The sequence below is a fragment of the Dendrobates tinctorius genome, unplaced genomic scaffold, assembly GCF_039654945.1.
Source record: "Dendrobates tinctorius isolate UK_male_01 unplaced genomic scaffold, ASM3965494v1 ptg000011l, whole genome shotgun sequence".
Classification (NCBI taxonomy): Eukaryota; Metazoa; Chordata; class Amphibia; order Anura; family Dendrobatidae; genus Dendrobates; species Dendrobates tinctorius.
In genome coordinates this window covers 59067946-59092639 of record NW_027361679.1, presented here as the reverse complement: position 1 = coordinate 59092639, position 24694 = coordinate 59067946, and the positions used below count along the sequence as shown (strand labels likewise).

The window sequence follows — 24694 nt, the reverse complement described above, 5'->3', positions numbered from 1 at the left end:
GTTTTCCGACACACCCCGCTCTATTGCAGGAAAAAAAAAAATGTTGCGCTGTTCTCTGAAGGTCGTCTTCCAGGTGGTCAAGGCTTCTGTTGACTTACTGGAAAAGTGTGTTCACGTGATAGCCTGGACAGTGGGTTCAATCTCCAATCACCTTCATCCCATCCTGGAAGATCGAGCTTAAGTGAATAAACTCGGGCATGACTGACCTGTCCCAAGCCCTCTGCTGCTGGCGAGAAGATCCAACAAAACCAGTGGCAATGGACTTGGAAAAACTTGATGGACTGGCTGCCTGTTACCCAGCCTGTGAAGCCTGCCCAGTTGCTGCATCGCTGGTGGATGATTGCGAGTGTTTTGGTAGCTGGTCGATGAGGGGCCGCTTCGGGTTCTGTGTGGAAAATGAATGAAAAACATTACTAAAAAAAAAAAAATAATTTATAAAGCGCCAACATATCCTGTAGAACTGAACAATTCAGATGTTATACCATGGAATACAACACAAAGATACTCACGTTCGATGAGCAACCGCAGGCCTCAGGAAAGACAGAATACGCTGTTTGATTTTTTTTTGGAGCATAAATTGGTTTGGATTAGCATTTGCAGAGCCTATGACAAACTAAAGCAGCAGAAACGGCTGACATATGACCCCCTTCCCCCATTTTGAAAACTAGACCCCTCAATTCATCTAGGTGTGTACTGAACATTTTTTAACCTACAGGTGAATCACAAACCTTCATAATATTTAGATGTGAAAACAAAAAAAAGCATTTTTTTTTCCCAACCAAAATAATTTTTTTAGCACCAAATTTTATAATTTCCACAATGGGTAATGGGCAGCACGGTGGCTCAGTGGATAGCACTGCAGACTTGCAGCGCTGGAGTCCAGGGTTCAAATCCCACCAAGGACAACATCTGCAAGGAGATTGTGTTTGTGTGGGTTTCCTCTCACAATCCAAAGACATACTGATAGGAATTTAGATTGTGAGTCCCATCGGGGACAGTGATGATAATGTGTGCAAACTGTAAAGCGCTGTGGAATATGTTAGCGCTATATAAAAATAAAGATTATTATTATTATTAAATCAATCTCATAATTTTTGTGCAATTTCTCCCTAACATTCCATAAGGAATTAGGTTGTGTTTCCACTTTCCGTATATGCAGCGCTTTGGAAGCAGCTCTGCCCAGAGCGCTGCCGTCTTTTGTACGCGCAGTGATTCCGCATGTGTTCATTGAACACATGCGCAATCACCACATCCTATCCAAAGACTGTGTAATTTCTCTTGCGGGGACGCTCAGATAATTTATCTTGCGGAGACACTGCGGTCTATAAAGACGCGCCGCATGTGAGTATATGCAGGGATGCCACCTGCGTCTTTGAATGCATAGTGTAGATGGGATTTCATAAAATCCCCTCCACTATGCTGTAACATCTGGCTGTTGCGGCTGTACGCAGCGACCAATCCGCAGTGTTTCCTGAAAGTGGAAACATACCCTTAATCTGTTGGTGTGGTGTGCATTTTTAACCTACATCTAACTACACTACAGACTCTTTTTTTAATCCCTTACTGCCATTGGACGGTATAGTGCGTGAAATGGCAGTACCCCACTTTGATGTGGGCTCTGGCGGTGAGCCCGCATCAAAGCCGGGATCGGGGGTCATCGGTTTGTTGTCATAACAACCAGAGGTCTTCTGGAGACCTCTATGGTTGCTGATGCCGGGTTGCTATGAGCGCCACCGTTTTCGGCGCTCATAGCAATGCTGTAATTCTGCTACAGAGAGGCGATCTGAGCATCGACTTTATGTAGCACAGCCGTTCAAGTTGTCAGCTTCTAGCCTCCTATGGAGGCTATTAAAGCATGCCAAAACTTAAAGAAAAATACAGTGTGTCCGTAAAGTCATCGTGGACTTTTGACTAGTCACTGGAAAGCAACAAAAGACGATATCAAATGTGAAATCTGCTCCAAATAAAAGAAACTCTCCTAGCTACATACCTGTTCAGTGCAGTTCGATGTGGACTCCATTTGTTGCTCTACACACATCCAAACGATAGTGAAGTTCTTGCCACACACGGGTAAGGACGTCTGGTGTAACAGAGTGAATAACGTTTGTTATTCTCTGTTTTCGGTGTTACGTCATCATGTGCGCATGCTGCCACATCATCCTACAGAAACTGGTAGGGTTTTCCTTTTATTTGGTGCAGATTTCACATTTCTGTCGACTTTTGTTGCTTTCCTGTGACTGGTCAAAAGTGCACCATGACTTTACGGACACACTGTAGCTTTAAAAATACAAAAAAATGAAAAAATATAAGAGTTTATATCACCCCCCCCTTTCGCCCCATTCAAAATAAAACAATAAAAAAAAAAATCAAACATAGACATATTTGGTATCGCCATGTTAAGAATAGCCCGATCTATCAATAAAAAAATAGAATTAACCTGATCGCTAAAAGGCATAGCGAGAAAAAAAATCAAAACGCCAGAACTACGTTTTTTTGGTTGCCGCGACATTGCATTAAAATACAATACCGGGCGATCAAAAGAACGTATCTGCACAAAAATGGTATCATTAAAAATATCAGCTCGGCGCGGAAAAAATAAGCCCTCACCCAACCCGAGATCATTAAAAATGGAGAAGCTATGGGCCTCGGAAAATAGCGAAAATTTTTTTTTTTTTTTATCAAGCTTTGGACTTTTTTTTTCACCACTTAGATAAAAAAGAACCTAGACGTGTTTGGTGTCCATGAACTCGTAATGACCTGGAGAATCATAATGGCAGGTTAGTTTTAGCATTTAGTGAACCTAGCAAAAAAGCCAAACAAGTGTGGGATTGCACTTATTCTGCAATTTCACTGCACTTGGAAATTTTGTCCCGTTTTCTGTTACACGACATGGTAAAACCAATTGCATTGTTCAAAAGTACAACTCGTCCCGCAAAAAATAAGCCCTCACATGGCCATATTGACGGAAAAATAAAAAAGTTATGGCTCTGGGAAGAAGGAGAGCGAAAAATGAAATCGCAAAACCGAAGAAAGCTCTGATCATTAAGGGGTTAATATTGGGTCATGAAAACGAAAAGCTTAAAGGGAACCAGTCACCAGGAATAACGCTATTAACCTGCAGATTAACTCCATATCTGCAGTTTAACAGCGTTATTCTTGGTGTTTGGTTTTTAAGAGTTTTTCCGCTAAAATTTTACTTTAGTTTAAAGTTTACTCAAAGTTTAAATTCACACAAAAGGTAATAGGAGAAAATGGACAGGACAATTTTGCGCAATTTTTACTAAATGTGGTAGTACTCCATATCTGGTTATACACTACTGTGAGTACACGGCAGGTATCTGATAGGATGGGGCACTATTTTTAGGGTGTGTGCATACGCTGCGGAATTTTCCATCTTTTGACCTGCGGTTTATCTACGGATTAGCCTGCGGTTTGACACCTGGACAATGGAGAAGGTGTAAAACCGCTGTGGATTCCGCACAAAGAAGTGACATGCTGCGGTTTTGAAACCGCGGAAAATTCCGCACCGTGTGCACTGCGGTTTTTGTTTTCCATTGATTATAATGGTACTGTTCACCGCAGCAATTCTGCTGCGGATCTGTAGGACCAAAACCGCTGCAGATCCACAGCAGAATCCGCAACGTGTGCACACACCCTCAGGATGTGGATTTCATTTGATTAAATTGTGGGCTCAATTGGCTGAGCCCCTGAGGTGCCAGAAGAGCAGAAACCCCCACAAGTGACCTCATAATGGAAACTACACTGCATAAGGATTTCATCTAGGGGTGTAGTGAGTATTTTGGAAGCACTGGTGCCTCACAGAATTTTGTAATATTGTGATGTGGAAATATAACATTTATAACACCACAATTTAATGTGAGAAGGAAGGAGCTTTATTTGTCTTTTGGATCACAGAATAGTTTGTGGGTGACATTTGTGGAGCCCCTAAGGAGCCTGAAGAAAAAAAAACACAAATTGACTTAATTGTAGAAATTGTACCTCTCAATGAATTAATCTGTGGCAGCAGTGACCATTTTGGCCCCACAGGTGTTTTCACATAGGTGCTATGTGTTGTGTTTTTTTTTTTTTTTGTTTGTTTTTTTGTGCTTTTTTTTTTTTTGGGAGAGTTGCAAATGTATTATACCTAGCTTATTCTGGAGACATACCCCATAAATTGTTAATTGGGGTCTCTGCTACAGTAATGCCAAACGTGGCTGCTTATTGCGTTTTAAGCACAAGGGAGCTTTTGGATTTCGGAGCGTAAACTTCACTGTATCTTGTGAGGAGATGATGGGTGCCATGTTGCTTTCTTCTACCAGTAAAGTGGGAATCCCTATATTTCCGTTGACATGACGGACCTGAGTAGGGGCTGGTTTTGTGCAGGATAAGTTATGGATTTCATTTTTTGATTGCTTTCAGTATAAGCTGGGATCACATTGTGGTGTTTGCTGAGCACTTATGTCAGGGTTTATGTGTACACTCTCCTATAATATGGCAAATGGAGACTCTTTGGGGTCCATTTGGCATCTGCTCCAGTGGTATCCATCTTTTAGGAGTTCACAGAACTTTAGGCATCCACACTTGTGCCTAAAATTATGGGCCGCCGCCAGAACAGGGACCAGACAGTCTGAACTGACTCCATCTACCTCATTATGGTTAGTTAGTGGTTCCATCAGGGGATTTGTGTGAAGCGCTAAGCGGATAGTACAGGATAAATGTGAATTGAGCCTTATTCTGATTTTTGGGAGGCAAAATGAACAAATACTGTAGTCAGGATTACAAGTTTAGTTTTTATGCCCTTTTTTTGTGTTGCTACAGGCACACTAAAATGTTTTCTTTATATTAAAAAAAAAAATTCTTCGTCATATTCTGCAAGGCGGAACCTTTTTTTTTTTTTTTTGTGTGTGTTGGGGTGGGGGGTGAATAGAGTTCTATGGAGTCTTATTTTTTTGCCGGACAAGTTGAAGATTGTTTTAGGACCGTTTTGGAATACATTAGATTTTTTTGATTGCTTTCATTCAGACCTTTCAGTCGCAGAGTGACTAAAAAAACAGCTCTTCGGGTGTTTTTAAAAAAAAATTATTTACCTGGATCATGTATTTAGCATTTCAGTAGTGGAGAGAGCCCACCTTATTTACAGGTGTGTCTCCAGAAACATGAGCTAGGCATAATGTACTAGTCACTACAACGGCAGTTTGCAATTTTCACTCAGTCGCATCCACTGCGGCTTGTTTTTGCAAAACACCCATGGAGTTAAAATCGTCACTACACTGTAGATAAATTCCTAATGGTGTACAATTTCCAAAATGGGGTCACTTGAGGGGGATTCTGCTCTTCTAGCACTAAGGGGCTCTATGTATGGAGTCCGCAAACTGTGCTAGGAAAATCTGCTCTCTAGGAGGCAAATTACTCTGTTCCTCCCGAGTCTCTGCGTGGCTAAGCAGTACAATACAGCCATACATATGGTATTTCTACATTAAACAGAAATTGTGGGACAAATTGTCACCATTTTTTAACCCATTTTCCAGTGTGAAAATGTAAAATTTGGGACTAGCACACAATCTTGGTGGTAAAAATGTAAATTTTTTATCTTCACTGCCCAATGGGCTAAAATTCTGTGACACACCTGTGATGTTAATATGATCACTGCACCCCTTGAGGAATTAATTGAGAGGTGTGAGGGTTTCTGCTGTTCTGGCACCTCAGGGGATGTGCCAGTGTGATATGGCACTCTCAAACCATTCCAGCAAAATCGGATCTCCAATATGGTGCTGCTTCCCTTCTGAGCTCTGCACTGTGCCTCAAAAGTAGTTTTCCAATACATATGGCGTAACTTCATACTGAAAAATTGCACAACATATAAATAAAAAAAAAATTGAGGCTAAAAAAAACATTTTTGTGGGAAAAATGTGATTTTTTTTTTTTTTTTTTTTTTTTAATTTATTTTTGTTTTTTTTCATTGCTCAACATTATAAACATCTGTGAAGCACCTGGGGGTTCGAGGTGCTCACCACACATTCCTTGAGGGGGCCAAGTTTCCATAATGGGGGCACTTGTTGGGGGTTTCCACTGTTTAGGCACATCAGGGCTCTCCAAACATGACATGTTGTTCACTAATTGTATCAGCAAATTTTGCATTCAAAAAGTCAAATGGCGCTCCTTTTCCGAGCTCTGCCGTGTGCCCAAACAGTAGATTTCCCTCACATATGGGGTAATCGGCATGCTCGAAAGAAATTGCACAACAAATTTTAGGGTCCATTTTTTATTTTCCTGTTATCCTTGCGAAAATAAAAAAAAAATTGAGGTCTAAAGCAAAATGTTTGTGGAAAATAAAAGTTAAATGTTAATTTTTTTTCCACATTCCTAAAATTTCTGTGAAGCACCTGGAGGGGGTAATAAATAGAGTTGAGCGAATTTCTAAATATTCAGTTCGGATTACGATAGCCGGCGATTATTGTGTTTGCATTATTCGTCGAACACAGCCGAACGCTTTTGTATTCAATGGAAGTAGAAATGGGCGAATATGTTTGGAAATGATCATCAGATATAAATTCAGCACAAATAGCGTACCAATATGGCAAATTTGTATTTGGCGAATAGTTTCCGAACATATTCGCTCAACTCTATTAATAAACTTCTTGAATGTTGTTTTGAGCACCTTGCAGTTTCTAGAATGGTGTCACTTTTGGATATTGTCTGTCATATAGACTCCTCAGTCACTTTAAATGTAATGTGGTGACAAAAAATAAAGGTTTTGTAAATTTTGTTGGAAAAATTAGAAATCACTGGTCAACTTTTAACCCTACAAGGGTTAAAAGTTTACCAGGTCGTGAGTATTCATTGCTCTCTAGCGTGCTCATTGTCAGCCAGAGCCTTCCTGCTGCTACCGGCGGTCACGTGTTCTCTGATACTTAAGAGAAATGAATATTTAAAGATTGGGGTGAATATTCATTTCTCTTAAGTATCGGCACACGTAGTAGGAAGGCTCTGGCTGACACTGTGCTCACCAAAGCGCAATGAATGCTCCCTGCACACGCAGTCCTGGCATGCAGAACACTGGTGAGGGCCAAAATCCATGGACCTCGCTAGCCTGAGGACACCTGGCTGCAGCTGTCTGCTTTTTCCTTGGCTGGTTAACAAAAATAGTGACACCCCCCCCCCCCCCCCCAATGCTAAATTTTTTTTTTTTTTTTTTTTTTTTTCTGGAGGGGATCCCCCTATTTTTGCTAAGGCCTCTTTCACACTTCCGTTTTTTACAATCAGTCACAATCCGCCAGGTTTTGAAAAAAAACGGATCCTCAATTTTCTTTTGAGGATCCGTTTTTTTCCCCATTGACTTGCATTAATGGCGGATTGTGACGGATTGCTGTCCGTTGCATCCGTTTTTTGTGAGGATCCGCGAAAAGTTGCTGTCCGTCACCATCCTCAAAGATTTCAAAACGGAGCTTGCAACGTTTTTTTCTGTGGCGGATCCTCCAGACACTGATTTAACTCGAAATTCTTTCTGGGTGCCGGACAAAATTCTCTTTCTCTTTCTCTTCCTTTATATTTCCTCATTTTCAGGATCCGTCTGAAAACGGATCCTGTGCCATCCGTTCGCATCAGTTCACAACCGATCCGCTTATCTGACTTTTTGGCGGATTTGAACTGATGCTAAAAAACTGAAGTGTGAAAGAGGCCTAACCATCCAAGGTAAGCAGATTGCTGCGGCCTGGTATTATCAGGCTGGTAAGGTTCATGGATATTGGATCCTTACCAGCCTGAAATACCAGTCCCAGTAGCCTACTTTACTCTGGCTGGTTAACAAATACAGGGGGACCCTACGCTATATTTTTTTTTAAATTATTTATTTTTTAAAAAGGAGGGGACCTCTCTCTTTGCTTTACTCCACTTCCTGTGTTGTGTACTTCTGGCTGTGTCACAAGATTCACCATTATTTAAATTGGTACACGTGCGTAGTAAGCTGCGTTCCTGCACTTAGTACGCATGTGACTAGGAAGATAATACTGTTTAGCTGCATCTAATGATGGTGAATGGGTAATTTAAGCAGTTACATAAATTGACATGCTGTGGTCTGGAAAGACGCACTGTATAGCCTTCTTTGTGGGTGAGCCGCCGGCATTGGTACAGCATAGTGGATGGGATTTCAACAAATCTCATTCCCACTATGTGTGTAACAGCTGGATACTGCAGGTTGGACATTGCGGATGTGTGCAGCATCCAACCCGCAGTGTTTGCTGACCTTGGGAACGTACCCCAATATATCTGCAAACAGGAAATCACTTTTTTTTTTCCTTCCCAGAAGCCAACTTTCAATTAGCTTTATTTCAATTGACAAAAAAACGCATTCAATAAAAAAAACACATAAAAAATGCATGCGGAAAAAGGCATCAAAAGCGCTGGTGACCAGATGCAGATTTCACCTGCGTCAAATCCTGAGCAAATACTGTGCCATTTCTGATCGTGTGCACATACCCTTATTGGTGAGTGGTGGTGAAGTATGCGATTTGCTGATTAATAGTGTTCTGCTTCACTCAATACAAGTGTCAGGCTCATTAAAGGGTTGATACTCACTTTTAGGATTTCTACATCCATAGGTAGTGCTTGAGTTCAAGTCCCCTCCTTTGCTGAAGAGCCTATTTCCATATCTCCTGTTAAACAAACATGAAAATTGGATAGTGCTCGGATGGCTTCCAAATGCTGTCTGTTTATTAAAATAAAGTGAAACAGTGGATCCATAGATTTCCATTTACTAATTTGATCTGTGCTTTGGATCAAAACTAGATTTCTCTGTTTTGCTATGGAACCCTTGGTATGCAAATTCTGTGAAAAACACAGATTTAAGTCGAACCTGAAAAACTTATGTCAGAGTGAGCCCTAACTTGCTACTGGCAGATTTTCATTGTGACAGATTGGCATTAACTTTGCTTCTTATGTAAAATCCGAAGAATTTAAAATCCTAAATACTTCTTAATTGTTTTTCTTCAACAGAAGAAACAAAGCTATAGGCCAAGATATCGTGGAAATAGGTAAGTCTTTGAATATTTTTTAAATTTTTTTTTATATCTGTAGTAACAACACTCTTCAAGTGTTAAAGGGAATCTGTCAGCAGGTATTTGCTATGTAATCAGAAGACAGCATGAGGTAGGGGTTAAAACAGATTTCAGGGATGTCATTTCTTGTTACGTTCTGAGGTCTTGTTTGATTGCAGTGATAATTTTAGCACCCAAGATCTTATTATTGCTATGACTAGCTGGTCGCTGAGCCTTGCTCCAACATTCCCCTTCTGTGATAGGCAGCACACTGACTATGGATATTGTATATACAGAACCTTGTGTGGGCGGAGTTAACTTCCTCAGCTCTGCTTTATTGCTAAATCTAAACACTATGAGATTGCCTACATCAGGCTGCGCTCATGTGAGGCAGCGAAAACCTGCTGACAGGTCTTAAGGAATAGCAAACATTTAAAGGGGTTATATGGGACATCCGCCTTCCCACCACACCCCCCTTTAATTTTGCATCCCTGTTGCGGAGATATTAGAAATTAACTTATTAGTTGCCAAATCATTTTAAAAGGAACCTGTCAGACTATTACCCTGCAGATATGGGGTTATTTTGCAGGTTGATCTAATATATACTGTAAAGCTGAATGTGTGTGTGTTTGTATGTATGTATGTGTGTATGTCCGGGATTGTCATCCGCACCATCCCAGCTACAGCCACAAAATTTTGCACAGTCACACGTCTGGACCCCGAGAGCGTCATAGGCTATGTTGTGAGGCGAAATTTTAACCCCGCGCATTCCAATTCACCAAACAATTTGGCCTATTCTTATTTCTATGGTGTTATCGTCCTTCTGTAAAGCTGGAAATAACACAATTTTTTACCGTGCCAACACAGACCACCCTCTGACACAGACTGCAGGGGAGCCCAGTATCACACAGGATAGGATTAGATACACAGCTCAGCAATCAGTATCACACAGGATAGGATTAGATACACGGCTCAGCAGTCAGTATCACACAGGATAGGATTAGATACACGGCTCAGCAGTCAGTATCACACAGGATAGGATTAGATACACGGCTCAGCAGTCAGTATCACACAGGATAGGATTAGATACACGGCTCAGCAGTCAGTATCACACAGGATAGGATTAGATACACGGCTCAGCAGTCAGTATCACACAGGATAGGAATAGATACACCGCTCAGCACAGTATCACACAGGATAGGATTGGGTACACTGCTCAACAGTCAGTATCACAACACGGCTCAGCAGATAGTATCACACAGGATAGGATTAGATACAAGGCTGAGCAGTCAGTCACACACGATAGGATTAGATACACAGCTCAGTAGAAAGTATCACACAGGAGAGGATTAGGTACACAGCTCAACAGACATCACACAGGATAGGGTTAGATACACAGCTCAGAAACAGGATGTGCCAAAAGAGAGGACATTTTCATTCCAAGAATTCCACTCATTCCATCTGATTTGTTTTTTGATTTTAAACGCCTCCAGTTTCCAGTTCAACTGCTATTTGCAATGTCCATTAACAATGCTCAGGGACAGTCCTTGAAAGTAGTAGGGATCGATTTGCAATCTCCATGCTTTTCTCATGGTCTACTTTACGTGGTCTGTTCAAGAATTGGAGCTGCCAAAAATCTGTTCATCTTTGCACCGAAAGGAAAAACCAAAAATGTTGTTTATCAAAAGGCTCTTGAATGAGTTGAAAATAAAATACTATCAATACTTTGGTAATCGTTTAGTTAATATGTGTTGCAATTCTGTAGTGTTGAATATATGATGTGAAATGTTTTTATGTGCAATATAATCATAATTTGTTATAACTAATGACAGTTGGTTACTATGCCCAGGCAATGCCGGGCTCTTCAGCTAGTAGAGTTCTAAAGCCATGTGGCTATAGTTAGAGGCATGTCATCAGTCTCTGCTAGGTATATAGTGAGCGGCGACTGTAACCTTGCCCCGGCACTAACTGACTGACGGCCAGCTCAGCAGTGTGTCACCCACCAAGTTCTTATCATTAGTTATATTGATACTCATGATCTACAATTATATCTCATTAAGAGCTTCAATATTTATAGTCTGCAGAAATTCACTCTTCTAACAGAGTACTAATAGTTGGAGACACTGCCAATTCCCATCCATGTGGAGGGCGACCTCTAATAGAAGTCAAGGTTGTTAAAACTAATTATAACAAAAGAAAATTGGCCTACATGTTCTTACTATATTTGTAACTTTAGATTTCAAGATGTTCCTGACGTGAAACCTGGGGATAATGCTGTTTCCTTTGTGACTAAATATTTTAATCTGACAAGTAAGTTCAAGTTTATGATTAGTGTGTTCTGTACTTTTTTTTTTTTTTTGTTTGTTTGTTTGTTTAATGGGTAAAGGTACACATGTGGTCAAAATTGTTGGTACACCTCGTTCAATGACAGAAATAACTTGAATCTGAGAAATAATAAAAAAAAATCTATGAAAATGAACAAATGAAAGTCATATATTGCTTTTCAACCATGCTTCCACGGAATTTAAAAAATATAAAACTCATGAAATAGGCCTGGACAGAAATGATGATACCCTTAACTTAATATTTTTTTGCACAACCTTTTGAGGCAATCACTGCAATCAAACGATTCCTGTAACTGTCAATGAGACTTCTGCACCTCTTGACAGGTATTTTGGCCCACTCCTCAAGAGTAAACTGCTCCAGTTGTCTCGTGTTTGAAGGTTGCCTTTTCCAGACAGCATGTTTCAGCTTTTTCCAAAGATGCGCAATAGGATTTAGGTCAGGGCTCATAGAAGGCAACTTCAGAATAGTCCAGTGTTTTCCTCTTAGCCATTCTTGGGTGTTTTTAGCTGTGTGTTTTGGGTCATTATCCTGTTACAAGACCCATGACCTTCGACTGAGTCCAAGCTTTCTGACACTGGGCAGTCGACCCTTTAATGAGCCAGACGCCTCTCACACAGCCAAACCAGATCTCACACTTTGCACTGATAAGGGGCAGTACCTGGAAACACAGTGTCTGAAAATTGAGATTCTAGTTTGGCTTTGATCTTAAGTCATGTGACAAGGCTCATTAAAGAGTCGATATTGACTTTTAGGATTGCTACTACCAATAGGTGGCACTAGAGTTCTAGTCCTCTTCCTCTCTGAAGAGACAATTTGCATATTTCCCAGAGGAGCATTGCGGCTTTAAGTCTCCTCATCTCGGCATCCTTAGCATGTCAATCTCTGCAAGGAGAAACGATACTTCTTGGATATGGGTCTAGTAAGGAAACAGGTTTTGGACGAAGTACTCACAGAGGACAAAGGGTGGGAATTTATTTCCCCCACCTTTTTGTATTTAAAAAAAAAACAGATGCTATGTTCCTATCTATTTAAAACACCTTAACAGATTTCTAAAGTAACCGTGCCTTCAAGATAGAATCAATAAGCTAATCTGTTAAGTTTCTGTTTCAGAACTGCTTCATGGTGGTCCAAGACTTAAAGGATGCATAATACCATATCCCGATACATCCAAGCTGCAAAACATTTGAGTCACCTTATTTATACAGGGGGAAATAAAATACTTTCAATTAAAAGCTTTGCTCTTCGGCCTATCTGTAGCTTCGATAGTCTTCACCAAAGTAATAGCCGAAATAACAGTCTATCTTGGAGTTCAGGATACTCTACCTAGGAGGCTGACACTAGGCAAAAAAGGAAAAATAGTTCCTCTTCAGCAGTATACACCCACCGACAGGCACAAAGTACCTCAGTTATTGTTAAAGCAGTGGGAGAAGCAAGCAAAACTCAACATATGTACCAACCCAATAACAAAGGCACGTAAGCTCAATAAAAGGTACAAACAGTTAGGGAGGGTGCTTTGTCCCCCAATGAAGGCTCCAAAAAAGATTTTACAGTGAGTACCAAAAATCCCTCTTTATCGCTTCATTGGGGGGACATGGGTAACCATGACATGTCCCAAAGCAGTCTCAAGGGTGGGAGGCAGAAAAAAAAACAAAGAAAACAGGCTTGGGTCGGCTGATGCATAACCGCCGCCTGCAACACCTTCCTTCTCAGGCCTACATAAGACGAGACGTGGGTATGAGCCCTGTTTCATTGCTATATTAGAATTTAGTCATAGTGGAGTAAAAAGCCATTGTGATACCTGAAAGTCAGCAAATCATTAATGATTTAAAATATGCCATCAGAAAATATTTATCAATATTGTTTATAAATATATATGTATTTTTTAAGATTCAGCTTCCACCTCAGACATTGACTCAACTGTTAATAGAACTTCATCGCCTGTGCAAGTTACAAGTCATCAAAGCAGAGAGGTAAAGTGAATGTGTTTTTAGAGTGACCGTCCTTTTTACGTCAGTGTTTTATTTACTGTCCATTTTGAAACTGCAAGCTCAAGTATAATTTACTGTATTTTTTGACTAGAAGACAAACTTTTTCAACCATGTGAGGAAAATGGAGGGTGCGTCTTACAGTCCGAATGCAGACTGGGAGGAGCGGGGTCCCTTCCTCAGGGAGCTAGCGGCAGCAGAAGTGTGGAGATGCTGCGGCCCGGTGTTGGCGGTGAGTAGAGAAGAGTGCATCATTGGTCTCCCGCCTGCTATTTCCCAAGCCGATATCTCAATGTGCGCACGTGCCGCCTCTAGAGGCCATTTTCCTGAGGCTGTGGGCTTCAGGAAAGTGGCTGCCAGAGGCAGAGGTTGCACAGATTGAGATCTTGTCTGTGCCGAGATCCTAATCTGCGCACATGCCACCTCCGGCCGCCAAAGTCTTCAGTAAAATGACCGCTGGGAAAGCAGTGATGCACTCTGCTCCGCTCACCGACGACACCGGGCCGTAGCATCGCCACACTTCTGCCACCACCTGCTTCCTGTTGAAGGGATCATGCCTCCTGTGACACAGCTTTGGCCCCCATCTCTGGCCACCAGGTAAGATGCCTTAAATTTGGACTGTAAGACTTTTTTTTTTTTTTTTTTACCTGTTTCTCCCCCCAAAAAATTTGGGGTCAGTCTTATGGTCCGGTGTGTTTTATAGTTTGAAAAATATGGTAGAAACTAGAAGCAAAATTACATTTCAACATTTTTAAACTGCACCTCGGAAGGCCATTTCCCATGTATGTGGTGTTCTGCTGCATTTTTTTTCTCAAGTGTCTGCTCCTACAAACAGTGCTCTTTTAATGAATTTTTTTTTTCCTCTTTTGAACTGTTCAACTCAGCAGTATAATGTCATGTATGTGCTATGAGGGAACAACGTGTAATCTAGAGTTAGGGTATGTGTACATGTCTTCAAGTGGATTTTGCCTGGATCCAGTCTGAAGAAGCACCAAGGGTGAAGATAATGCTGAGTTTCAAAATGGCTTGCTATGCATATGTTCTGTCTTTTGTCACTTCTTTCATTGCTTTGGGCTTCTAAAGCTGGAAATCTGTAAGTGGCATGTTAAGGCCCCGTCACACATGGCGAGATCGCTGATTTTGTGACGAAACAACGATCTCGCTGTGTGTGACACGCGTCAGCGACCGCCTCCCCCGCCGGGTATCGCTGATCGTGCTTGAATGTCCTGGGCCATTTTTTGATCGTTGGTCTCCCGCTGGCCAGCACACATCGCTGCATGTGGCAGCGGGAGACCAACGATCAGCAAGTTCCCAGTGCTGTAAGCAGATGCTGGGAGCTGGTATCCAAGGTAAATATCTGGTAACTAAGCGAGCGCGTCACTTAGTTACCCGCTGTGTACCTTAGATACCTGCGTGCTCGCGCTGGGAGCTGGTATCCAAGATACACAGCGGGTAACTAAGTGACGTGCGTGCTTAGTTACCTGATATTTACCTTGGTACCAGCTCCCAGCACAAGCACGCAGATATCTAAGGTACACAGCGGGTAACTAAGTGACGCGCTCGCCCGATTATTTACCTTGGATACCAGCATCCTCGCTGGTCCTGATCGCTGGTGAGATCTGCGTGTTTGACAGCTCACCAGCGATCATGTAGTGAGGCACCAGCGATCCTGACAAGGTCGTATCGTTGTCTGGATCGCTGGTGCATCGTTTAGTGTAACGGGACCCTTATTCCTTGTGAATTGCTCATTATTTAACCCTTTATTGACTTAAGACGTACTTGTACGTAATATGCCGGCTCCCCAGCATTATGACTGATTAAATCAGCAATCCTGTGCCTTTTATCAGCCACTGGCAGAGCAGACCTCCACCCGCGACTATTAATTTGTTGTAAGGGGCACTCCGGCAGAAAAAATTTTTTTGTACTGTCCCTGCACTTATAAATTATAAAGATGAAATATGCAGTGCACTTTTCTGATCTTTATAATCATTGTGACGGGATCGGCTCCCCCCTCCCCTTGGGGTCATTACATCATACACCATAGCTCAAAACCGTCCTGGATTCTGCAGAACTGTCCCGATTTGAGGGCTTATTCCTGCATCCTTTCACGTCTCAGCAGTTCTCCCAACTTCTATACTCACCTCTCCGATGTTATTGCTCCCGTAGTTCCTCCCCTTTCAGGAGGGGGGGGGGTCTTCTCTTTGCTGAGTACACAAATTAAATTATATGTTCACTTCATTTCCCTCCTCTGATCGGTGTCCCGGGACTTGAATTGGCATCTGTGTTTGCAGGCTGTTGCTTTACTAGTGAGCCACAGCTCACAATGCTGGAGATAGGCGTATTTGGTTATCTTGACCTCTATATTGCAGGCAATACACCCAGAAGCAGAGTAGACATATCCATAGAAATAATTATTATATACACAATGCATTTCTATGGTGCCTGTATATGACCAATTCTTTTTTTTTTTCTTTTTTTTTTCTATTAATATTAAGCATCACTTATCAGCAATTAACCTGGACTTATTTGGTTTCCTTGAAATCGTAACAACCCGCACAACACAGACATCAGATTTTTTACAGGAATCTGTAAATGACGTAAAAAAAATGGTGTGATTGGCATTTTTTTTCTCTATTAAACCCATAAAAAAGTCATAAAAATGTAATGGTGAAGCCACGTAAATGCTGCTTATTTTTCTGCAGGTGTCCGCAAAACATGCGTTTTTCTTTTTTTTCTTTGCAGATTTTTAGAGTTTCTAATGCTTTTTTAATAGTACAGAAAAGCTTTGATTCTGCTCTTAATGCATCGGCTGTTTTTCTTCATGTTTTTTTTTCAGAAGAAGCTTAGAGAGAAAATGCACCAGATCCCCAGCATTCAGCAGCGTCTTCAGACCAAAGAGAGCGGAGCTCGTGGAATCGCATCCATTTTGCTTTGAAATTTAGATAGTGTTCACATGTAGCTTAAATGCTGCATTTTTTTCTGCACAAAAATTCTGCGGTTTAACTGCTCAAGCAAAGTGGATGTGATTTCATGAAAGTTGCACTCGCTATTAGAATACAACAAAGTATTTACAATAATTAAGTTAGTATTTATTGATATGCTTGTTTCTCCACATGTTGTCACAGGTGTTCTTCCTTTCCCTTTTCTTTCCTTCCTCCTCTTACCTCTTAAATGTTTTATATATAAGGTATCTTATATGGGTATGGTAACACCTTTCCCTTGCCTAGCTTGTACATACTAATCTTTTTTATTTTCCTTCTATCCCTTTAATTTTCTTTTTCCTTTTTTCCCATCTTCCTTACAAACCATATTTTTCCTTCACACTTCTGACTCTTAACCCGTTCCATCCTTTATTTTGCCTATGTCTTGCATTCCTTTTAAACTTCACTTTTTTGCTTTTATTTTGTTCTTGTTTGCATCTATATTACTGTGTATTTATAATTTGTCTCCCCCTTTTTCTAAATTTACGTAAAAAATGCTTAATAAAAACTACTTTAAAAAAAAAAAAGGCGCCCGATCGCAGCATTCTGGGAACAGGCAGAGGGCTGATAGCCCCTCTGCCATTGGATCGGAGACCCCCCCCCCCCCCGTGGCGTGACGCGGGGTCCCAATCCTTGCCTTGGTGACCCGATGTCGTGATCCAATGTTGTCACGATGGCATCTGGGTCACCAGAGCTAGGAAACTTGCTGATCATGCACAGTGCATAATCAACAAGTCTCTTTCAGTGCAGTAAAACTTTTTTTTTCAAATAATTGTAAAAATATTAAAAAAAAAAATCAAGATATTGTATCCCCCCCAAAAAAATTTGTATGAAAAAAATATATAAACAATAAAAGTACACATATTTGGTATTGCCGCGTCCTCAACGACCCGAACTATAAAACTGTCCCACTTAAACCCCTTTAGTGAACACGATAAAAAAATTTAAAAACAAAAGCAAATAACAATGCTTTATCATACTGCCAAACAAAAAGTGGAATAAAATGCAATAAAAAAGACAGATATAAATAAACATGTTTGTATAAATGAGGAAATAAGGTATCGCTGTAATCGTACGGAGCCGAAGAATAAAACTGCCTTATCAATTTTACCACACATGGAACCGCATAAACCCCCCTGCCCCCCCCAACACAAAATTGAATCGAAAGCGATCAAAAAATGTCATGTGCCCCAAAAATAATAACAATAAAAACGTCAACACGTCCCGCAAAAAACAAGCCCTCACATGACTATCGGCCGAAATATGGAAAAATTATAGCAGTCTAAACATTGTGATGTAAAAACTACACTGGGTGCAGAATCATTAGGCAAATGAGTATTTTGATCATATCATCCTTTTTATACATGTTGTACTCCAAGCTGTATAGGCTTGAAGGCCAACTGCCAATTATGTAAATCAGGTGACTTACATCTGTCATGAGGAGGGGTGTGGTCTAATGACATCAAAACCCTATATAAGGTGTGCTTAATTATTAGGCAACTTCCTTTCCTTTGGCAAAATGGGTCAGAAGAGAGTTTTGACGGACTCTGAAAAGTCAAAAATTGTGAGATGTCTTGCAGAGGGTTGCAGCAGTCTTGAAATTGCGAAACTTTTGAAGCGTGATCACCGAACAATCAAGCATTTCATGGCAAATATCCAACAGGGTCGCAAGAAGCGTGTTGATAAAGGCGCAAAATAACTGCCCATGAATTGAGGAAAATCAAGCGTGAAGCTGCCAAGAGGCCATTTGCTACCAGTTTTGCCATATTTCAAAGCTGCAACGTTACTGGAGTATCAAAAAGCTCAAGGTGTGCCATACCAGGGACATGGCCAAGGTAAGGAAGGCTGAAAAATGACCCCCTTTCAACAAGATACATAAGATAAAACATCAAGACTGGGCCAAGAAATATCTTAAGACTGATTTTTCTAAGGTTTTATGGACTGATGAAATGAGTGACTCTTGACTGGCCAGATGGATGGGCCCGAGGCTGGATCAGTAAAGGGAAGAGAGCTCCACTCCGACGCCAGCAAGGTGTAGGTGGGGTACTGGTATGGGCTGGTACCATCAAAGATGAACTTGTGGGACCTTTTCGGGTTGAGGATGGAGTGAAGCTCAACTCCCAGACCTACTGGTAGTTTCTGGAAGACACCTTCTTCAAGCAGTGGTACAGGAAGAAGTTGGTATCGTTCAAGAAAAACATGATAGCAGCAGGACAAAGCTCCATCACATGCTTCCAAATACTCCACAGCGTGGCTGGCCAGTAAAGGTCTAAAAGAAGAAAAAATAATGACATGGCCCCCTTGTTCACCTGATCTGAACCCCATAGAGAACCTGTGGTCCCTCATAAAATGTGAGATCTACAGGGAGGGAAAACAGTACACCTCTTGGAACAGTGTCTGGAAGGCTGTGGTGGCTGCGGCACGCAATGTTGATCGTAAACAGATCAAGCAACTGACAGAATCTGTGGATGGAAGGCTTTTGAGTGTCATCGTAAAGAAAGGTAGCTATATTGGTCACTGAATTTTTTTTTTTTTTTTTTTCTTTTTGAATGTCAGAAATGTTTATTTCTAAATTTTGTGTTATATTGGTTTACCTGGTGAAAATAAACAAGTGAGATGGGTATATATTTGTTCTTTATTAATATCATCCAAAAAGATTGCGGAAGCATATAGCCATAAAATAACACAGCTTTATTCCAATCAGTACACAAAACACACACAGACATGTAGACAATGATAGATAAAAGTAGATGAATATCCAAAAACACCTCAAAGTATGTATGCAATGCAATATAATGGCAGTAAACCTGCTGCTGGCAAATGGAAAAATCAGCTGGAAGATATCAAATAGATCCAATGAACTAAGTGTTCAAAAACATGGATGCACAATTCAAGACACTGAATGAAGATATTTTCATTAAATAAAATATATATATATATATATACCCCAGCAGTGTTGTATCCAAGTGGTATAGATGCAATATATGCAAAAGACCTAAGTCCTCAAAAGTGTGGGGGCATCATTCTGAAAAAATAGGAATGCCTCCATATAGTATATATGTATACCTTAACAGTGTTATGCCCCAATGGTATGATTACAATAGACGTCCAGCCAATAGTTGATGCAAGTAACCTGAGGCTAAAGGTAATAAGACTAATTTTCAAGCCATCAGGTATAGGTCATGAATAATGCAAAAACATGCATAACAACCCTGATAAGTAGAGCTAGTTCTCAGACCATCAAGCAAAACAGCTTAAATGCAAGAAAATGAGCTGCAGGTACAATAAGCCAGAATCTGAAAGTAACATACGTATCATTATATGAAAGCAATAATAAGGTCAATACATCTGAGAATATGCAGTATATAAGGATAGCCTGAGTATAACCACAGAGGGCTCCTACATAGCATTGTCCTCATTCCTAAAGTGCACCATGCCAGCCCCATAAAGAGGATTAGTAAAACATACGACCTTGATGTTTGTGATCCCCGACGCACGTTTCGCGTGAGCTTTGTCCTGGGGGGTAAGTGATTGTTATGAGACCACCGTGACCTTATATAGGAAGCCCCTGATGTAGATGTACCTTCCACGTGTGTACGAGCAGAGCCGCGACTCCCGGCGTGTGACGTCAGCCTAGGACGCGCCTCCTGGCCGCTCAGCCACTCCCCCATCCGACACGTCATGATGAGGAGGCTAGAGCATACCAGGAAGGACGCCTTCCCAGGGCGACGCACAATGCACAGTGTCGTCACAGGCAGCCAGGCCGCGCCCCCGTCCGGTGTGTCAGGACGGAGAGGCTACCCTAGCTGCATCTGCGAACGTCAGTATCAGGGTTGGCAGGGAGAGCTAAGCTCAGCACTAGCGGTCGCACTGGCTCCACAAAGCTTGTTATAAAGAGGTGCAAAGATTGCACCACAGCCACTAAAGGAGTCCCATATAGCTATATGCAAAGATCTCTTGCAATAAACACTCGGAAATAGTATGCTAGCATGCATGACTGTACAGTTAGCAAAATAAATATATATTTCAATTTAGCCATATACAGATTTCAGATTCCTAAAGAGATATCAAAAATATAAGATGCTTCAAAAAGGTGCAAATACGCAATTTACAATACATGAGGTTTTTCATAGTCAAAAAATGACAGACACAGTGGAGTATCAAAGACATACACAGAGGAAATTAATATAGATACAAACATAGTCAAAACTATTGTTTAAAGTGACCCCTTGTCTACATGTCTGTGTGTTTTTTGTTCTGACTGGAATAAAGCTGTTATTTTATGGCTATATGCTTCTACGATCTTTTTGGATGATATATCTTGGGAAGTGCCATTAATCTAGGCCTATTTTGTTGCTTGAATTTTGGTTTTTATTAAGTTGCCTAATAAATCTGCACAGTAATTTGTTACCTGCACAAACAGATATCCTCCTAAGATAGCCAAATCTAAAAAAAAGCCACTCCAACTTCCAAAAATATTAAGCTTTGATATCTGAGTCTTTTGGGTTGATTGAGAACATAGTTGTTGTTCAATAATAAAAAGAATCCTCTCAAATACCACTTGCCTAATATTTCTGCACACGGTGTAGTTTTCACAATGAAAAGTGTCTTTTAGTGTGTGACAGCAGGCAAACATAAAAACCGATATAAATCTGGTATCGCTGTAATCGCATCGACCCGAAGAATAAAGTCGCCTAATCGCTTATACCGCACGAGGAACGGCGTGAAAAATAACTAAAACCAATTCTTCACCTGCTGTAGACTCTTTTCATTCTGCCTCCCAAAGATCTCAGTAAGGCTCGGTGCACATTTATCCTGCGCTCTGCACTTAGCACTTTCACCGGGGTTTCCATGTAAATCTCTGAAAAACATGATTCGGACAGAACCTCTGTCGGAAGATTCCCCTGAAACAGAGGCCAGACTGAGTCCCGAGTAACTCTGCTGCCTCATTATAGTGAATGGATCCCTTGGGGGTTTCTCATCTGTCAAGTTACACATATTTAGGTGAAAACCTCTATGTAAGCGCTCAGCATAGAGTGCAGGATAAATGTGATCCCAAACGTTATGCAAAGTGTGCTCAATAAAAGCTTCAACTCAAACCACAAATAACAGAATTGATTGAGGGCTTGCTTTATCTGTTAATGGAAATATAGGGGGATTCCATATTACTGGTAGAACAAAGGCTCTGGAAAAACAAAATGGGCTCCTCATCCACCAAAAGAAATTCATCAAATTCTCCGCTCTGAGATCCAAATGCACCCCCCTTCTGAGACCCACAGTGTACCTAAACCACATATTGCGTCCACATGTTTGGCATTTCTGAAGCGATGAGAGCCTGCCTCACTTGCGGGTGCATGTCTTCAGAAACAGAGGCTGGTCAGTTTGCAATTTTCACTTGGCAACATTCTTTTCTGCTTGTTTCTGGAAAATACTGGTGGAGTCAAAATCGGTACTACACCTGTAGGTAAATTTCCAAAGGGGGTATAGTTTCCAAAATAGGGTCACTTGAGGGGGAATTCTGCTCTCCTAGCAATTGGGGGCTTTGTAGATAAAGTCCGCAAACTATTCTAGGAACATCTGCGCTCCAGGAGGCAAATAGCGCTCCGTTCTTCCCAAGTCTGTCCGCGTGGCTAAGTAGTACTGTACAGCCACATATAGGGTATTGCCATGTTCAGTAGAAATTGTGGGACAAATTTTGATGCCCCACTTGTGTGAAAATATAAAATCTGGGGCAAAAACAAAATCTTGGTGGTAAAAATGTAGTTATTTTGTCTTCACTGCCCAATGGTATAACATTCTGTGTCACACACATGGTGTCAATATAATCACTGCACCCCTAGAATTCATTGAGAGGTGTAGTTTGTAAAGTGTGGTCACTTATGGGGGGTTATGGTGTTCTGGCACCTCATGGGCTCTCCCAGTGAGTCATGGCACGTGCAAACCACAGGAGTAAAATCTGGCGCTTCTTGCCTTCTGAGCTTTGCTTTGTGCCTGAAAAATGTTTCCCAATTACATGTACGGTATTTTCGCACTCAGGAAAAAGTGGACCACCCTTTGTTGTGTAAAGAAAAAAAATAATTCCTATTAGCCTGGTGATAAAACAACGTTTTAGTGGTAAAAATGTAATTTGTTCTTTTTTCACCGCACAGTGGTATAAAACTGAGGCACGTGTGGTGTCGATATGATCACTGAGCCCCTAGATGAATTCATTGGGGAGTGTAGTTTGTAAAATCAGTTCACAAATAGGGGGGTTTCTGTTGTTCTGGCATCTCGCGGCCTTTGACAATGTGACATGGCACCCTCAATCCATTCCAGCAAAATCTGAACTTCAATATGGTGCTTCTTCCCTTCTGCGCTTTACACTGTGCCTCAAAAGTATTATTCCCCTAAATATGGGGTATCAGCGTACTCAAGTGAAATTGCACAACAAATATCTCCTGTTACTCTTATGAAAATGCAATATTTTGTGCAGAAAACATTCTTGGTGAAAATTAGATTTTTATTTTTTTATCTTTACGGCTCAACGTTATAAACTTTCCGTGAAGCACCTTGAGCGTTCAATGTAATCACCACTCATCTAGATCAGTTCCCTGAGGGGTCTAGTTTCCAAAATGTATGCACTTGTGGGGCATTTTCAAATGTTGGCACTTGAAGGGAATTTTCACTGTTTAGGCACATCAGGGATTCTCCGAACACGACATGGCATCCGCCAATTGTTCCCGCAAACTTTGTATTCAAAAAGTCAAATGGCGCTCCTTTCCTTTCCAAGCTCTGCAGTGCACCCAAACAGTGGTTTTCTCCCTCATATGGGGTATCTGCATGCTCAGGAGAAATTACACAACAAATTTTGGGGTCCATTTTTTTTTTTTTTCTGTTACTTTTGTCAAAATAAGGTATTCTGAAGTAATTTTTTGTGGAGAAAAATTCATTTTTTTTCCCCACATTCCAAAAATTCCTGTGACGCACCTGAAGCGTGTACTGGAGTACTGTGGTGTACATGGAATACTGGTGCTCAGGAAGGATATAATGGAACTTGAGCTAGTACAAAGGAGGACATCAAAATTAATAAAGGGGATGGGGAAATGACAATACCCAGAGAGATTAGCAAAATTAGGATTATTAAGTCTTGAAAAAAGACTGAGTGGCTATCTAATAACAATGTATAAGCATATAAGGGGACAATGCAAATATCTTTCCGAGGATGTGTTTATATACCAAGGAAGATGATGGTCACAAGGGGGTATTCTCTGCGTCTGGAGGAGAGAAGGGTTTTCCACCAACACAGAAGAGGATTCTTTACTGTTAGGGCAGTGAGAATCTTGAATTCCTTGCCTGAGGAGGCGGTCATAGCAAACTCAGTCGAGGGGTTCAAGAGAGGCCTGGATGTCTTCCTGGAGTGTAACAATATTGTATCTTACATGTTTTAGATTCTTTAGAAGGATGTAGATCTGGGGATTTAATCTGACGGAATATAGGCTGAACTGGATGTACAAATGTCTTTTTTCCAGGACGTCCCTCCTGACAGCACCACCAGGAGGTTGTCCTTCGTATCCTTGATAGGGACAGGAACACAGAAGAGGTTAAATAGCCCCCCCACCACCACCCTTCAGTGTTTTTCTTGTCCCTATAAGGGACAGATGCAGAGGAGCGCAGGGTGCGAATATGAAGAGAGTACCTGCATGCCGGGGGATTCCCTGGCGTCCTCGAATCCGGGTTGAGCAGGGGCTCCCGGGAAGTCCCCCATCCGTGGAGGCTCAGGCAGCGGAGACCCGTCCGGGGTGGGGGGGGGGTAAGACTCCGCATGAACGCTGAAACCGACGGAGGTCCCTCAGTGTTTTGGTCGAGCTGGATGCTCCTGACTGCTGTCATATCCCCTCAGCGTGCTCTAGGCAGCGGCTGCTGTTCAGGCGTTAGTCAGCCAGCGTCTCGAGCCTGGACTTCGGGCGCATCGACTTCCGGTGGGGAGGCGAGTCCACAGAGTCCTGGATCTGTGTCCCCGGCATTACAGGCAGCGGAGGAAGGGCCCGAAATGCTGGGACCCACTGCTTTCATTACTCCCGGCACTCTAGGTGTCGGGTAAGGCGGGGGGCGTGCCCCAATGAGGGCTCCAGACGGGGGTGTCACCTGGGCCGGCGTGCGTTCCAATTGGAGCGTGCGCAGTGCGACTGAAGACCTGGGACGCCGAAATCAACAGCAGCTGGGTTCGGAAGGAGACGAATCAGATGTCTTGAAGCCAGGTAAGGCGGACTACTTAAAGACAGATTGTTTTACAGCACACTTGACTCAGTAAAAGATGGAGAGTGTTAGCTGTCTTGACGTCCAATCCTCAGAAGCACCCCTGGACCCCGTA

At 41.7% G+C, this 24694-nt stretch overlaps 1 protein-coding gene across 5 annotated transcripts in view; it reads left to right on the top strand.

Moving 5' to 3' along the window:
• The window catches only part of CENPC (centromere protein C), a 274172-nt gene that overhangs the window by 12827 nt on the left and 236651 nt on the right, over positions 1-24694 (top strand). For all 5 annotated transcript variants that reach the window (XM_073542563.1, XM_073542570.1, XM_073542556.1 and 2 more), the window contains exons 2-4: positions 8992-9029; positions 11269-11342; positions 13266-13348. In XM_073542563.1, the coding sequence (XP_073398664.1) occupies positions 8992-9029; positions 11269-11342; positions 13266-13348 (195 nt within the window). The remainder of the gene's footprint in view (positions 1-8991; positions 9030-11268; positions 11343-13265; positions 13349-24694) is intronic.